This window comes from Planococcus citri, chromosome 3, assembly GCF_950023065.1.
Source record: "Planococcus citri chromosome 3, ihPlaCitr1.1, whole genome shotgun sequence".
In the NCBI taxonomy this organism is placed as follows: Eukaryota; Metazoa; Arthropoda; class Insecta; order Hemiptera; family Pseudococcidae; genus Planococcus; species Planococcus citri.
The window spans coordinates 51,750,131-51,768,846 of NC_088679.1; the positions used below are offsets into that span (position 1 = coordinate 51,750,131).

The 18,716-nt window shown below is 31.0% G+C and overlaps 1 protein-coding gene across 2 annotated transcripts in view; it reads right to left on the reverse strand.

Annotated features, from left to right (window-relative positions):
* LOC135840102 (GTP-binding protein Di-Ras2) overlaps positions 1 to 18,716 on the reverse strand; it is a 40,287-nt gene that overhangs the window by 7,451 nt on the left and 14,120 nt on the right. For both annotated transcript variants that reach the window (XM_065356446.1, XM_065356445.1), the window contains exon 2: positions 4,144 to 4,294. In XM_065356446.1, coding sequence (XP_065212518.1) covers positions 4,144 to 4,281 — 138 coding nt within the window. In that variant the 5' untranslated portion in view covers positions 4,282 to 4,294. The remainder of the gene's footprint in view (positions 1 to 4,143; positions 4,295 to 18,716) is intronic.

Here is an 18,716-nt window from a genome sequence, read left to right on the forward strand (position 1 = left end):
TAGAAACTATTCCCCCCATCCCCCGAAAAAATCCAATAATTTCAACTGAAATATTTTTTGAATAGGTAGTTACAATAGTTAGGTACTTACACAAGAGCTCAACAAATATAAAAACAACAACCAATCAACTTCACAGCAAACAACGTATTTCATTTCGATATTTTAATGAAATTTTTCGCCTAAATAATAACTCCAGCCGAGGGTTCATTTTAATTATTAACGAAGATTAAGTATCCATCGTGCAAAATTTATTAATGCATAAATTAGTCCGACAAGATTAAACCTATCTAATGATATAATTCATAACGACAGATACTTATCGGTTTTGTTCGACTGTTGTGTTATCAACGAAAGTCAATATTATTTGAAGTGCGCCAATATCGCAAAAAATTAAAACGACGAAGCGTAAAAAGTATTATTAACGATTATTTTTTGATTAATATTTAATTATTAAAATTTTGATCGAGTTTTGTAACGGACACATTTGTCTATCTCATGTATATAGGTAGAGTATATGAATTTTTTTAAATAATTAGCCCTGGCTCAAGCATACTAACATAATGCCGGAGAGCATGTCAGCCACTAAAAAAGATGGGGGATAATTTAGATCAATTTATATGTAGGTACTTAATATAAATTCTTTAAAGTGTAGTTACTCGTATGTACTTGTTGCAGTAATTCGTCTCAGCCACTTAAATACCCTTGCTTCCATACTTTTTGCTATTTATACGCATGGCACATTGTATATGAATTAAAGTAAGTACCATATTATTACTGGGTAAAATATTGAGATAGGTATATCTGTGCAAGCAATAAAATTTAAATAAAACAGACCAAACAGTAAAAATTTCTCAAAAACTTTGAAACTTACATCGCTATAGGTACTCGACTGTCTAACTTTTCCCAATAAAATGTATCTATTTGAAATGTGAGTCGACATTTTCAAATAAAGTTGGTAGGTATAGAAAATATGGGTACTTTTTTCAAGAGGTTGAAAGTAAATAGTAAATAATCGAATTTTAATGAAATGATGGCGTTTTTTCGCGCAACGTTAAATTTAATATTATACTCTTGGTGTGCTCAAGAGTTGAGCGTGATACTACAAAAAAAAAAATTAAATGAAAAATTGCGAACACAAAAAGATCTGGTTGATAAAAATATTGGAAAATTCAACTTACAATAAGATGAATATCTACGTATACTTGATATATACCTACCTAATAACGAGACAAGTCTGCCAGAAAACATTGATCATTTTTTTCAAGATGATAAATTTTTTTATACTTTTTTTTTTGTTTTAATGTAGGTAAGTATAATTTTGAAATAAGTGTTATTTGAAAACGCAAATCTAAGATATTTGTCGGATTTCATCAAGTTTACAGAGAGGATTGCATGAATAGGTATACATGTTTGGGTTTGTTTGAGCAACATGTACTACTTCCCATAGGTTACAACATTTCAACACCATAGATATTCATTCACAACTCAAAGGATACTTCAAGTTGAAAATTATAATATGTTTTTGTGATACCTAGTTAAATCGTATTCAATATTCATTCAATTTTTATAATTTAGAATTATTATAGGTACTTATAAGTAATTCAATTCAACGTACGAATTTTTTGTGTTTGCTTAAAAGTAAAATAAACGTAAAAAAAATAACTTTCAAAATGGTTGGAATTTTTGAGCCTTTGCCTTTAAGAGTCGAAATATTTCCAATATAATAGCTCGAGCGTGGTTTTTTCAACGTTTTGAAATATCGTACAGTGTCTAATGGTATGGAATAATCATTTATCAAGTATACAACTCGTAAATTGGATGGAAACTATAATTTAATTAAATATACTTCTTCGCTAGGTACTGAAGTTTCGACTGGAAATTTATTCTCGCAAACTTTATATTTTTGAGCGATTCCCACGCAGCAAAATTTTGCATCATGCTCACTTATACTACAACGTATACAATGTGTAAACAAAACGAAGAAATCAAAAGTTCACGTAACGAAAGAAACATGATTAATAGGTAGGTAAATGCAAGTATATCCTTTAATTTCTGAACTCGACGAGTAAACACTGTGAATAATTATATTTTCTCGGTTTTTCGTATCCAAAAATATATTCTTTAAGCCAGTTACATAATTTTATAAACGGTTCGAGCACCTATATGAAAAGGATTGATCCAGGAACTCAAAGTATACTAAATGATATGATGGTTAGCGTTCCAGAGAGTCACGCCCTCTCATTTGCAGATAGATGACTCAGAAAAGAGCGGGATTTTAGTCGGAAAATGCTCGATAAATTCTCTCAAGAAAATAATTCCAATTATACAATATCCTAACCTGATACTAGCGAGCAACTGTAAGTATAAGAGAACATCCTTACCTACTCTAAGTATACCTACTAAATAAATTTGACAGATATCCTACAAAAATCTCATTCTATTCGAAAAATGTTTCATGCATTTCTTTTCTAGTTCATTCATTCATTCATTCATTCATTTCCATTACTTAATTCTAACCTTTTCGATGTTGAAAAATAAATGAAATGAATTGAAAAAATACGAAAATAAACCAGATTTTAATGCGGTCGATAATCGCAATTGTGTGTTTTTTTAAATTTTTACTGCTGAGTGTATATTTTTGGTACCGTAAATATGATAGGTAAATAACTACGAGTAAATAGTATCATCTCAGCACAATTATTAATTTCTCTTTAATTGCCCCAGCTTGTATATTTATTCGTATCCAAAACTTCAACCATCAAGCAAAGAAATTACATTTTCGACACCTAACAAGAATTGTATTTGTTTAATTATACTCGTAGGTACCTACTTGAAAATTCATCAACTCAAGTATCTATTCACCATAACCTTTTTTTTTTTTTTTTGGTAACACTTCGTTTATTATAATCTAAGTCTAACTATACTTACTTTTGCTTGTTTACTCGATTCACTTCAAAGATTTATATCTTGAAAAACAGTTGTCAAAAAAATAATTTCAAAATTGATACCGAAAAATCTTCTGACGTTGATTGTAAAATTCATGTTTATGTTACTTTTTTAGGATACCATAGAAACGAACTTTTCCTTTTGTTATTTTATTAAAGGTAAGTTGAAAGATAAGGTGTGCGTATGCATTATTATATTTTCATTTTTTCAGAATTTATGATGGACAATTATTTTACTCTAATAATAACTATAGAAAAAAAATTCTCGAAAAAATATTCAAGTTGATAGGTACTATACCTTACCTATTATACAATAAAAGCTTTAGAAAATTTAGTGGATATGGATAGGTAGGTACCAAAGTTGAAAATTTATGTGCTGTTTTTATATTGTGAGAATCATACTTCATACGCAGTAAGTATTGTACAAATCTTGTGTGTTTTTTTTTTTTTTTTTTTTTTTTAAAGACACAAACTTTGGTATTTTTTTGTTCAAAACCTTTTTTTTTCGTCTCAAAATATGCTTATTAAAAATTGTGCGTTCAAAAATACGTTTAAAACGAATTCTAATCTAATTACCGTTCAAATATAGATTAGAGGTGCCTATTTTATGTTGAAAAACGCTATTTTTTTTATTGCAAACTTAATTTTATTTTTGATGGGAGAGGATGAAATGAAAGATCATTTGTGATATATACATTGCTTCATAATCAAAATCAAAAAAAGTTTTTCAACAATTTTATCAAAATCAAAACAAAAAAACGATAAAAACCTCCCAAAAAAAGTTTCGAAGAGAACTATATTTTTTGACAAAAAAAACGAACGCTTAAAAACAAGTTTTAAACAAAAAGAAAAAAAATGTTTAAAATACAATGCACACTTGCGCAATCATAATTCAACGTTTTAAAACTTCTTTTTTTTTTTTTTTTTTTTTTTTTGTAAAACTCTAGTCACGAGTAGCGAATTTTCCTCCTCTCTCCCTCAACATGTATTAATAAAAACTCAAGCTCAAGCATCACAAAAAAGCTAGATTCAATTAAAATTCCTCAAGATTAGGTACCTATTCGTTTGCGTAGAGGGTTAAAATAATAATACGAACAAGTCAACTCACAACAGTATAACAGTAGGAGCTTTCTTTGATATGAAATTCTATAAAAATTGCGTACACGTGTAAATTAAAAACCATTCAAATTCAAATTACCTGTCTATATGTGTCTTCAATGGTCGGTATGTAGGATTCTCTGAATGTTCCTTTGACAAATCGTAAAACCAACGAACTTTTACCCACACCGCCCGCTCCAAACACCACCACTCTGTAGTCATTGCTTTGTTCAGGCATTCTACGGTAAAAACTGAAACAATAAAATATCAGATACCTATAATAATCTTCAATAATGTTCCCAACTTAAATGATTAAAAAATTAAAATTAATTTATCATGTGTTTGTAATTATTTTTAAAAAATACACAACATAAGCGCAAGTAATGTGAAAAAGATTTTATAGCTTCTTGAAGGGTTGGCTAAGCTCTCTGTAAGGAGCTAATATTTATTTCTGTTACCAATTTCTGTTTCTTATAAGACTAAAAAATTATTTATTCATCTCATTATAATTGTAAATTAAACGGAATTATAAAATTAGTTTCGTGCAAAAGAGTTTCTCTTAACATCTATTAAATTGCATTTTTCTCTTAATACATTTTTAGCCAAAAATCGAAATCGACATGATCGTTATTTTTACATCTCTTATAATTATTTCGCATTTCAAATTCATGTCGTGATTTTACAGTTACACTCTTTAAGAATTTTCTCAATAATATTTTGAGCTAAGTAATTTTAAATCTGTCACGAAAAAAATTCAGCATTTAGTTATAAACACTTTTATTTTCAAGCACGAGTATAATAATTATGAGTAATAATGTAGGTAGCTTGAATATTGAGCTCGTAAAATAAAGTAGCCTAAATCAAAATTCGGCAACAATTTTTTTTCGCCAATCAAGGTTTTTTTGACATTATGCGACACGTGGACCAAAGATCAAAAGATATAGAAGATACTGTAAATTTTATTTTAAAATACCCGCTGAAAAAAAAAAAATTGTCAGAGAGTATGAATAATAATTTTATTTTCAATTTTTTATTTCATACTTGTATACCCATCAAAATGAGAAGAAAAAATTAATTAAGGTAGATTACATTTAGAAAAATATACCATTGATAACATCAAAAGGATACTCGCTCGTTTATGTTTATTCTTCATGTGACTGCTCAAAAGTACATAAATATAGGCAGTCGAACAGAAATAATAATTATTTTGCAAAACTAATACTCTCGAGCAAATAATATACCCACAGTCGTTCGAATGATAGGTAGGCAGAGGTATACCGTATACCCACCTTCATCATTTTGATAAGTATTTCGAAGGTATGTAAGTTATCAAGTTCTCGAGTAAATAAAATGAGAAAAAAATCCACGAAAAGAGCCAATGTAATTTTCGCTTCGTAGTTCGTTCTTCATTTAACGAAAACTCGAAAGCAAGTAGGTACCTAAGTGTACCTTTCGTCGGTTAGAAAAACGCAAAAAATGACGTCCTCCTACGCTTTTTCCCCCAAATATCGCTCTTTTTGTTTATTTTTGCGAACAGAATTTCTCTGACGTTGCTTTTATTTCCGAAGCTTCTATCGCAAAATTTTTCAAACTATAAAAGTAGAACAAACTGGTAGCGTGTACGATTCTCTGTTGTTCTACTTGTGTACGCAGAATCTTTTTTTTTTTTTTTTAAATCTGTCACTCGATTCATTGCACAATAATTATTTGAAATGTTCGATTTTTCCTGCGCAAAAAAAAAATGGAAAAAACAGTCTACAGCCTAGTATGTTTTGTTTAACCTAAAAAAATAAGCAATAGGGTTCGTGATACTTGTAAAATAGGTACAGGTACATACGTAAAATCTAAGTGGGTACAAGAAGACTAAAAGTATGTACCTACCTATACATATGTACTAGTATGCTATGCTATAAAGTTATGATTATTATCTTTTATCGATTTAAAGTCCCAATACACATGTGAATAATAAGATTTTGTCTCAAGAAAAATGGAATGCGGGAATGGTCCTGCAATTGCATGCATATTATTATAATGATTAGATGTTTTTAGTGAGTTATTTCAAAAAAATAAAAATAAATAAATTTAAGTGCCTTACAAATGACGATGTCATAAAATGATGTTTTATTAAAATGTCAGTAGAGACGAAGCGTGTGTGTAAGCCAGTAAGCCGGGCTTACACGAGAAAAAGAAAAAAAATAAAAAATAAAATATTATTTCAGTAGGTACAGATTGTTCAGAAAATTAATTAAAATCGCGAAATGAAAGAATCAAAGTTATCTAAAATGTGGTGTTGGGGTAGGCAACTTGTTCTGCTGGAAACGGCTGGAAGCCCTATTCATTCGGCTTCAACTGGCTGGTTGAGTCGTTCTGACGCATGCGCATAATATAGTCGTAATTATTAGTGAAGGGTGAAGGGAAAGAGTTGTCGTTAAGCGCGTTGGTGAAGCCGTCTTCAAGACTCCCTTTTTTCGCATTTTTAACCATTGTTGATTTACTCAAATTATTTTGTACCAAAAGCGTTTGGGTAAAACTTTTTTCCCAGGTTGTTTAAAATTTTTTTTCAACACCAGCAATTTTTTTTTAATATTTCGTTTTTTCTAGCTTTTTCAAGAGAAAAAAAAACGTAATTAATCTGTCAAAATTGAATGAATTATATATTTTCTTTGTATTCTTCAAGATGAATTTTGAACATTTTATTGTTCCTAGTCTTAATTTTCAACTTTGAAGGCCTGATTCAGCTTAATTTTAAATCAAAATTCAATGCAAAAACAGGCTGTGAAATCAAAAAGTTTTTTTGCAACACTGTTTTTAATTTGCAAATGTTGTTTGGTTTGGTTTATAATTGTTATAAATCAAACTATTATGGGTACCTATCATATTTTTATGGGTCATTTTTTTCAAATAAAATAATTGATACTTTCAATTTTGATACTTCTGCAGCTTTATAGCTTACCTACATGCCAACTTTTTCACACTTCGCCACTGATACTATATCAGGCAACTCGAGCATTACAACGATTATTTTTTAAAGAAAATACGATGATGAATTTTTTATTGAATAAACACATATGAAACGTTGAATCTAATTCGGAATTTTTTGTAAGAGTGATAAATCCAACTGGCAGAACTGATTCCGGACAGTAAGGGGAAAAAACAAGTGAAGTTACCCCACCAGAAAAATTTCCCGGTAGAAGGGTAGATATTTTAATTCTTGTGAATTCCTATACAAATTAGTTCTATTGAAATTTGATCCAATTGAAGCAAACGATTGAAATCTTTTTAACATCCAATTTTTGGGCTTTCAATATCCGTGATAGATTCGAGAATTTCTAATATAAAAATGAACGAACTCTGATTAACTGCTTTGATAACTCGTTCAAGATCGATTCTTACACGATTTTCCAAGCTCAACATTCTCTTCAAATGAGTTTGAAAAAAAAATCAAAATTTTCATTCGTGTTTGTACAATAGATGAAGCTGAATTTCATGCATGAAGTCTTTTATAATTGCAAGTGAAATTTTTCTATGTATAGTAAGTAGAAAATCCTCAAATCTGCAGAAGGTTTAAGAGCTGCTCAAAGCTGCCACCAATCTATTTGAAAAGTAAAAAGTAAGATGAATTTCATTTTACTTTTCATATCATTAATATCAAATAAAATTGTGGAAAATATTTTTACTAAACTGTTAAATTTTTATCAAAATTTTAAAAACGATTTTTTTTTGCCATTTGAGACGTCTTTCCCATAAAGTGTTTTAATATCGTTTCACAAACTTTTTTCTGCAATCTCCCACCTGGAATGAAACAAATTTGAAAACTGCAATTTCAAGAATTTGAAGACAATTATCGCCGCAATTTTTATCAAATGGAAAATTGTTTATGCACCAACCATTACGTGCTATGTATTTCCTGGAATAAACATGTACGTAGCGAGGTACGTTACTCTTATACCTCAGTGATAATATCTATCACAAAGTAGGTATACCTAGGCTATATTTATAATCATTCAAACAAGTGGGAATAAAGAAATGCGGGTAATTGAATAGGTAACAGTAGCATTTCATTTTTATAGTGTATGTATCTAATATGTAGGTAGGTAAGTATATATTTCCAAGTCTAGACGAAAACGTAACCAATAGATGAATAATTCTTACAGCCGAGTTCAAATTATTTACTGGAAAAAAATATGAAAATAGATACATATTTCCAGGTCTTTTTTTCATGATATATCATTTATGCATTACAAGATAGACAATTTATCCAATAGATAGGTAAGTATTTTTTTTATAATTTATTTTTTGGGTGTTTTTAATTACTAGATTATTACATCCTTCGCAAGGAGGTTTATATGGAATTCGCTAAGTTAGGTATGTTTTTTGATTAAGGTGATGAATTTTTCTATTTCGGAGGGGTTGTCAGGAATGAAGGGAGGGCCTTCGTCTATTTGTAGAGTGGAGCAGATGGGGCAATACATAGAATAATAAGTGTTGAACAGAGAGGGGTCCAGATGAGCAAAATTGGTATGAGGGCTTTGGTACTATTTGGTAAAGGTATAGTTATGAGTAGGTAATTTTGGTGTGTCCAATTCTCAGTCGTGTGAGTATGACTTCTACAAGTCTGTTTAAGTGGGAGAGGTTTTTCCAAGGATGGACAGATTTTCTATGTTGAAAGAGCATGTTTGATGTTTGAAGGGACCAAAAGTTTTGCCATTTCTCAAAGTGTGCTTTGGGGTGAAGATAGATTTGAAGTCGTCAGCTGAGATAAATGTGAGAGGGGAAAGAGTAAGTGGCGGATTTTGCATTTATATATCTACAATTTCATTTCCTGTGATTCCAACGTGGCTGGGTACATACGTATATAAACAGCTGTATGGAGTAGTTTAAATTTTGTAACTCAAATAGAGTTTTATGAATATTTAATCCTCAGAGAATTATTTTTTTCTCTTGAAACAGGTTCGAAAAAAGTTTTAGCCAACATATTAGGTAAATGTATTATGGAAATCGCAGTAAAAATAGGTAGATACTCTTGTTTCTTATTTTCAAATTAATAACACAATGCTCAGAGTGTTCTTGTAGGTACACCTAACCGTTCTAGATTAAATCTAGATAATGTAAATAACCACACAGAATGCATGCATACCAAAATCTTGTACTATTAAGTATGCTTCATGAATAGAATTCTGATGACAAAAATAATAATAATGAAACAAAATTACGCGATCAATTAAGAAAAAATTATACAGAAAGAGGTGTTTTCTAATCCTTGATTAGGTAGGAATCTACATAAAAGTTCGTTTTACCTCATATAGTTTCAAGGATCATTTTCCAGTAAAAAAAAAAAGTTGAAGCTGACCACCTCGCCTCTCTCACTTTTCAGTACCTATCTATTTAAAAACGCAAGAACCCATTTTATCTCACAGGAAGTGACCTTGGTCAGCGCAAGTGCATGAGTGAGAAACGCACTGATCCACTGAAAATCGAAATTTTTCAGTTAAAAAATCCCATTTAAGTTGTGATTGATGAATGAATTTTTTTGTTGTTCTTATCTTGATTAAAATCACAAATTAAGTATACCAAAATTTCTTGCAGTTCTCAATTGGGACTTGGGAGAACCCAAATGAATTAAGGAGGAGGAGGAGAACCGGAGGAGGATGATGAGAAGAAGGAGAAAATGAAAATAAATGGGAAAGTTTTATCGCCTTTTCAAAGTTTTGGACGGTTTGCAAATTTTTAAAATAGCATTTTTTCCCTTTGAGCTGACGATCAGTTTTCTGAAAAATTTTACTAGATGAAAATTTATCTTGATGCAAAAATTATTGCTTAAAAATTTATTTGTTTGTTTTTTCTTCTCAAAAGGAGATTTTCTCAGCTTCATGTTTGCACATATAGACCAATAGGTATTTATTGGTGTCACGAAAAGAACTGGACAAATTTTTCAAAAATTTTAAAATAAACGTAATTTTATCATAAAATTTATAATCTTCTTATTCCTCCAATATTCCTGTAATAACATTATGCTTCCTGGCGCAAAACTCACTCGTCTTTAAAGAACTTTTACAATATACCTACGTATATACATAATGTAGGTAATCTGAATCATATTCATTTCATTTTTAAACACTTGGCTTTTCTTGAAAATTCTCTATTTTACAGCTTTCTACGAATTTCTGAGGTTTTTTATTACGAAATGGTCTAGAGGTCGAAAGTGTTGCTGATAGTTAGTTATTTGTAAGTATAGAAAAGTTTAAAAAAAAAAACTTTTTAGACAAGTAATTTAAAATTCAGACGTAATGTTTTTTCAGAACAATAACACCATACACTTATATATTTGATAAAGGCATTTAGGTAGGTACTCAGACTCACCACTTGATGCCATACTTGAAGAAAAATAAATAAATAAAAATACGTACGAATAAATACCTAAGTATGTAGGTAGGTACAGGTATCGAAGAAGTGGTACGGTAAAATGATGAATGATAAGAATGTGAAATTACTTTTCGGAAAACGCGTGGGAATAAAATAAAAAAAATGAACATGATTTTACAATTTTCCAGATGTATTAGAAATAAAGGAGTTGAAGACTTAAATCCGTGACCTATTTGCGTATGTGATGCGCATACGCTAACGTTCATCATAAGAATAATACATACTTTACTTATAGAGAATGTTTACTATACAGAAGATGAACTACAAAACCAACCCTTCAAAACTGATAATCTCAAGTTTAAAAATTGAATAATGCCTGATACGAAAAAAAGTGGATACTATGGTACTCGTAACTACGCGTGTTATAAAAAGTGAAAACGTTATCCTCCATCAATTTAATTACTTTAATGCGGCGAATGATTCAATTAAGGCAGGAAATTTTCATTTCGTTTACACTATGTAAGTATATAGAGGTAAAATGGTAGGTATACATATAATAGGTACGTAGAGATACACCCGACGTAGATACCGCTAAAAATACAGTAAACAATTGTAGGTAAGGTACCTACCTACTACATAGCGAGGAAATGAGATTATATTAAAAATGTTGAAAGCGTAATTTTTTTTACATAAGTAATCTCTAGCTCTTTCTCTCTCTTTCTCTTTTTTCAAAAAGAAAACAATAATGATGCTAGTCAGTAAATTAGCTAGGTACCACACCGCTTAAGTGGCAGGTTTTGGTAATGTTGATGAAGGTTTAATTAAAAACAGATAAACTTTTTAAACCCAATTTTATTCTGCGGCTCATTTTTTTCCTCTCTTCGAATGATATCTTAAGCTTTTAATATACGTCATTTACTTTTTCATACCGATGGTTGATGTTTTATTCGTGAATCGGTATATAGGTACGTGTACCTATTCTTTCTTTTTTTCCTTAATATTACCTACCTATAAACCCTGTTTGAGAATTTATAAATCGTAATTTCCCAGAGCTTTTTTCTCTGCTTCTTTACGTAAGTGTACGTAATTTATATAAAAGGCAATCTAGAATTTTGTGCTATAGGTACCTACGTACTATGCAAGTGTAAGTACTACAACATCTACTTTATAATAGAAGTGTACAATCGATTTGATAAAAAATATTTTCTCTTTGCAATAATGTTAGCTAGGTATTGGGTTTTTTCACATACCTATAGAAAAACCGCAATAAAATGATATCATAGCAATTTCATCGATTTAAAATTTGATGGCAGTTTCGAGATAAAAATCTTTTCCAACGGATAGGTAATGGTTTTTTCATTCTTTCCATTTACTATATATATACCTACTCGCATACGAGAAGTTTTGGTATGGTAGCCAAAAAATTTTCAAATTGTCTTTTTGCTCGGATTCACTCGTATGTCGTCTCGTGTTACTTTTCAGCTGCTTAAAAATACATCCCTGTTTGTTGAGTATAGAAATATGAAATCATTAATATAAGTACAATGAGTGTCTATGTTTATTGCAGGCAATAAAATTTCTATGCATTTGTGTATTTTCTTGGTAAAGTTTTCATACGTTTGTTTTCATGAGAATAAATTTTTGAAAATTGTAAAATTTCAAGTTGGATGAGACTAATTTGCAGCTGCACACTTTTGCATGTTTTATATTAGGTTCAATTTATAGTTTTTCCTGTCTGGAAATTCTTATTTGAACAAAAAATCGAGCAAACTTTTATTAAAGAGGTTTTGATAAATTGACCCTAAAATTACACTTAATGGATGCAAAGAAACTACATACTATTTTCAGCGTTTCTGATAACAGAAACTCTCAACATGTTTGGAACCCCTGAAAAGATGAAAAGTATACCTGATATTTTTGGGTGCCTCTCAAAAAAGGATAGAATGTGAAAAATCAGGAAAAATTATATTCTGTAGGTTGAATAAATGTGTACAGGTTCATTCAAAAAAGACTGTACAACTTCAAACGCGCGTTATAAAACAACAGTGCATTTTAGCGCCGATTTCTTGGCAGCACTGAATTCTTTGAAGAATTTCATTTTTAAAACACTCCCCACAAAGTCAGTTTGGTATAAACGTTCGGCTGTCAGAACGATTTTTGTAAACAAGTACATTTTTACACAAAAGCTCATTTTTACCATGTCACAACTTTTGAAAATCGAAAGCTTGGGTACTGAGCAAAAAAGTTTTATGAAAAAGTTCAACTGTCTGTGTGGAAAGAAGCGTTTTCTCACAAATTTCAAATCGTGCAAGTTGTGCACGAGTTTCTTACAGTTCAACTTTTGCACTGAACTGATTATCGAGCATGTCACCAAAATTCATTTTTTGTTGAATTTTATGGAGAGAGTGTTTATTTTGGGTCTCTCTGGCTTCTTTCCACGCGGACAGTTGTACTTTTTCGTAAAACTTTCTTGCTCAGTACGCAAGCTTTCGATTTTTAAAGTTGTGACATGGTAAAAATGACTAAAATGAGCTTTTGTAAGGTGCACCGGGGGAAGTTGGAATTTGGGGTAAGTTAGAAAACTTGCTCTAGCGCCTAGACGTTTATATCTGGCGAAATGCCACTAAAGGTGACTTGAGGGTACTACCCCTACTTCATCACGGCATAAAAATTTTCGCGATTCAGTTTCATTTTAGATGTCTTTGGTTCAATTGTATTTTGTTGTTGTTTTGAACTTATTTTGAATTTGGTCTAAAATACAGACTTTCTATTTCTTAGTTTTTCGCATATAGCGGACGAACCGTGCGTCCTAGTGAAAATCTGATGAGAGTGATCTCAAAGAGAATTAAATTCTCTACAATTTTGTTTCTTTGCAATTTTTCTAGGACGCTTGGTTTGTGATCTACACCTCTGCAAAGTTTAGCCTCTTCTGACTTCCCCCAATTGGGGTAAGTCAGGACAGTTTATATTTTATTCCACTGAGCGAAAGCTACTGTGTCAATCGCGCTCAAATTTTTACCATAGGTTAAGAACCCTTATGGGAACCTACATAATAAATTTGATCCATATTGGTTCATCAGAAGGGGAGTAACGGCTGGTCAAAGTTGAAATTGCGAAAAATCATTCTGACTTGCCCCGGTGCACCTTATAAAAATGTACTTGTTTACAAAAATCGTTCTGACAGCCGAACGTTTAAGTATACCAAACTGACTTTGTGGGGAGTGTTTTAAAAATGAAATTCTTCAAGGAATTCAGTGCTGCCAAGAAATCGGCGCTAAAATGCACTGTTGTTTTATAACGCGCGTTTGAAGTTGTACAGTCTTTTTTGAATGATCCTGTATAAAAGTATCGAGATTCCGCTAAAAATTGCTTCAAAAAAAATTTTCTTTCAATTTTGAAAATGAAAAAAAAAACATTCTTTTACAAAAAAGCAGCGAAAGTTTTAAAAAATTCAATTTTTGCATCAGAATTTCTCCAAATAAGGCAATTGTTAAGGAAACACTCCCTCGGTTCTTTAAATATTTTATTCCTGCGTTAAAACCACCCCCTCCCAATTTCTCAAAATAAACTGTTGGAAATTTTAAAAAGCTAAAAAAAAAAAAGAAAAAAGTATCAACTCCTCATAAATTAACGTACCTATTAATACAAAAAATTTCAGAAAAACGTTCATTTTTTTTTTGAAATTTAGAGATTTTATACAGCCACATAACGTTGTTTGAGGAACTGAAGGAGGATTTTCTTTGAAAATTTATTTAGAGCTTACTAGGGCTGTTTTTTTTTAATGGACAAGAAAAATTCTGAATCGAAAATTAAGAAGAAGAATTTTAAAACTTTTTTTTTTTCGATCACACCTCAAAAAAGAAAATCTTGACTTCGGAGAGCTTTCTGCATCACTAGTTTTCGAACTTGAGGAAAATCCAAAAATATTAGAGAATTATTTTTTACAACTTTGGATGTTTGAAGGAAGGGGATTGTATCTTTAAAAAAAGTCGTAGCAGTCTGCCGCTACGTAAGAGCCAAATTTTTGTACCAGAAACTTTGAAGGCTTTCCAAACAGGATGGCAATGTTTATCAGTTAAAAACATTCAAATTAAGTAATGACATGATGAGTGTTTTTAAACATTAGGTATGTACGATATTTTCAGTTCCGCTGCAATGCTTTCCTCTGTTTGGGGGTTTCATTCACATTAAGTAAAGTGTTCTCTGTGTTCTTTTAGTATGTTCGAGGGAAGAATGAATTTCTTTTGACCCTGGAAAGAGGTCAAATAAGGTTAGAAGGCTGAAACCTGCAAAATACACTCATGTGGCACCATCCCATTGTATGCTGGACATTGGGGCTCCTTAGGTCAATTTTAAGAATGGGGTGGGGTTAAAAATAGGGTCAAAATCTGGTTTTTCCACTTTAAATGGGGTGAAGATGACCTAGGAAACTGAAATTTGGATATGTTGTTTACAATGGCAGTACTCACCAATGGTATGAATTTGGACCATTTTCATCAATTTGGGGTCAAATTATGCTTCTCCAAAAAAATGGTCTTTGTGTAATTTTCAATTTTGACCCTCCAAACTGCAAGGGGTCAATTTTAGCTCCAAAAAAAAAACATTCCCCAAGTTTGACTTTATTTGATCAATTAGAACAGGCTCCAGGTCATAAAATGTAAAAATCACCATTGTGCTGAAACTTATAAATTAAAAACTGCTGGCATAGCCCATTTTTTATAAAAATTTGGCTAAAACGAAGTTAAAAACAGGTTGGTTCCATTCTAAAACCAGCCATATTTAACGGTCAAAGGTGGATTACATAGTGAAATTTTAAACACAATCATCATTTCAAGGTATAAGTATCGTACATGAAACTTTTATGCACTTTTCTCCTCCTATTCTCAATAATATGTGCAGAGTACTAATTCATTATTCAAATCAAACAGCCAATTTTTCGATAATACCTATTTTTCCGAATTACGTTTTCCCAAAAATGTTGTTCTTGAAGAAGTTTCCTTCTAACACCAATATCTCGAATGTTATTTACACGCTTATGCGTACATACAGAATTTTTCGCCAAACATAGTGGGTTGAAGGCAGATCATTACTTATAAAACACCCACTCAATTCAACTGATAGTGGGATTGAAAAGTATCTGATGTAGCTTTTCACGACGTTTGTTCATTTTTTCGATCAAAGTAGGTTAGTTTTGGTATCTGAGTCGATAAAAAAAAGTCGAAGGACTTCGACCAAATTCAATGGAGACCTTCGTTTTGATTTGAAAGTCACTTAGAAATTTTTTTAGCTCTGGGGCAGGTGCTCTTCAGCCCTTGTAAGGGCGATATGGTCTTCAAAAAGAGGACTTTTCTTTAAAAATCGTAGTTTCTCGCTCTAGTCCATATCGACCCGTTTTCGGAAAAATGGCTCAAGAAAAATAGCCAAACATTTTTTTCGCTTCATTGAAAATAACAATTATGATCGAAAAAATGGTCAGTGTGGCGTTCCAGAATATTTTCTCAGTTTCAGAAATTATATCATTTCAATATTTTGGCCCAAGTACGTCATTAATGCGAAATATTTGAAAAGATAAAATTTTTAAAACACGAATTTGCTCAAAAATAAGCGATTTGCAAATTTTTAATCCCTTATACAGAGAACCCTAAACGTAGTCTTGGATTTTAGCAAGGACCTGTGTCCTATACAGGTCGACGCAGAATCTCAAATAATATCTTTCGGAATTGGACCATATTTTCCCCAAAACGATTTAGGTAGGGGCTATCCGGAGCAAAAAACCCTCTGTTTTTATCGAAATTGCTCTCTTTTCGAGAGCTCATATAATCTCCCCTGCAGTGCATATAAAATGTAAAAATAGGTACCTACCACAAACCGCGCGCGATATACAAAATCATGAAATAATACAATTTTAATCTACACTAAGATACACAAGGTGAGAAGAAAAATATATATGTAAGTGATATAAATCCTGCAATTAAAACTTGAATCTGAATCCTTATCGTGGCACTGTTTACCATCAAATCTTCAAATAAATACCAAGTGCTCGTTAATCACATTCTCAAAACAGATTAAAAAGCTTTACGTTTACTACGAAGACTTTTGTTAAGCATGTAGATCCTACGCGAGGAGGATGTTGGTAGTGGTACTATACTAACGCAAGCAAAATTTATATCCTTCTTAGGTTTTCTTTAATGGTTCGGTCGCATCATTTTATGACCTCAGTGCGACTACTTTCCTTTGAACTGATCACCATTTTGGGCGATAAAATTTAAAAATAAATCAGCAGCTAGGTAGAAGATCATTTTCCTTGGTTGCGAATAAAAAAAAATCTACTTTTATAATTATATCAATACAGGTGGATAGGTTTTTGATCGTAGGTAGTTTTAATAATGTATTTAGTCGAACAATGTAAACATCATTTAAAATACCTATATTGACGATACTGAGTATTTCTTTTCCAAGAAAACCGATTTGTATACCTTTTAAAGTAAATAATTAATTTGGTCGAGAAAAAAAGGCAAAATTTAACCAAAAGAAATAACGTAGGCGTTTCAGCTATAAGGGTATAAGTAGGTAATGCTTATTTTTTTTAATTTAAAGTAATATACTTTTACCTTACGAGTAGGTATATCTGTGCGATAGTCACCTGTTATTGTAGGCTACCTACCAAAAAGAACGTAGAAATAAAAGAGGAAATGTTTCAACTTGAATTTTTTAATTTGAAACATGATGAAAGCAAGATGGAAAATTTTTATTCGTTGTTTGTTGATAAATTTTTCAATATTAACGATAAAAACAGATACCTTTAGTGCGGTTTCATTTTTTTTTTGACAAACATGAATAGGTGCTTAAAAATATTCATTCTACCTTATCAATATACCTAGTTACCTACTCGTATTTTAAATACGAAAATTCAATCGACTGAAGAGCATTTCATATCGAAACAACACGATCCAAAATTAATTTTTCAAATATTCAGCGTGGACTGTGGAGCGTGAGCTGAGATTTTCGATACTCACCACAGCTTGCGACAGATTTTTTCGAAAAAAAAACAAAAAAAAACTGTAAGTATGAAATCAGTATTATCTTTTCTTTGAATCTGAAAATCTCTCAATGATTGAAAAACTACCTCGAAGCACATTGAAGGCTATTCGTCTTTTTTTCAGAAAAATTCTCATCTAAAATTTTAAAAATTGAGGTTTTTGAGATGCAGAAATCATATTTTTAATAATACGTAAATATATTCGAAAAAAATTTCAAAACACAAAATTGCTCAAAAATAAACCACTCTCCGCGGTTGTGACTAAACGAGGTGGTTCTGCATTTTGATGGCAATGACCAGGTCGACGTAGAATCTCATAAGTCATAACATTCTTTTGAAACATCCCTTATTTTTTCCCAGAGCATGATTTGGTAAGAATTGGAGCGAAAAACCCTTGATTTTTTCCAATTTTCCCATTGTTTTTTGCGTATCCTTCTTATTTTCTTTAACCACATACTTGAGTAAATTTTAATTAAATTTTTTTTTAAATGAAAATATTTATGCAGTACAGGTGCCTATGTTGGACTGATAATACTTATAATGTCATGAAAGACGATAAGACGAATGAATAGATGGTATTTCAAAGACGTTGGTTATTTTTACTTATAGATATTTGAAATTATGACTTCATGGTTCTACTATGGCGCATCAAAGAGAGATATAAGTATCTATCTACCATCACTTTGAAGATTCTTTGAAACTGAAATTTTACTTTTATACCAGAAATCCTTTACATTCGTTTTTTTCCCTGAACAATGCCATAACGTCTACATTCATATTTTCCTGGAAAATGCGAGAAATTAAGTGTTGCAAATTGCGAAAGCGCGCGGTAAATAGTTGAAATCTTTTTAAAAGAAATCAGATAGGTAAGCATTCTTGGTACCTAATAATAATTCGTAAATTAATTTGATTTTATATCAGACACCTGAATTTTCCGAATTCCTTTCGAATGTAGTAAATATTTTCAGCATTGAAAATCAAAATAACGTTATAGGTATATAGAAGGAATACGATAGGTATAGGTGAGTACTTATTTTTGTATATTCGTTTGTATGTACCTATACCTACGTATTACCTATCTGTATTATATTCAACGATACCGACTACGCATAAAAGTTTTATCGTCGATAGAATTGAACTTCATTTGCGAAGTAAAAAGGAAGCGTTTCGGTTTATGGTTGATTTGAAAACTTTTATTGAACGTTCTTAATGAAAATTTGTCACTATGCTGCAAGTTATATATGCGATAATGCGTAGGAGTAATTCGTACA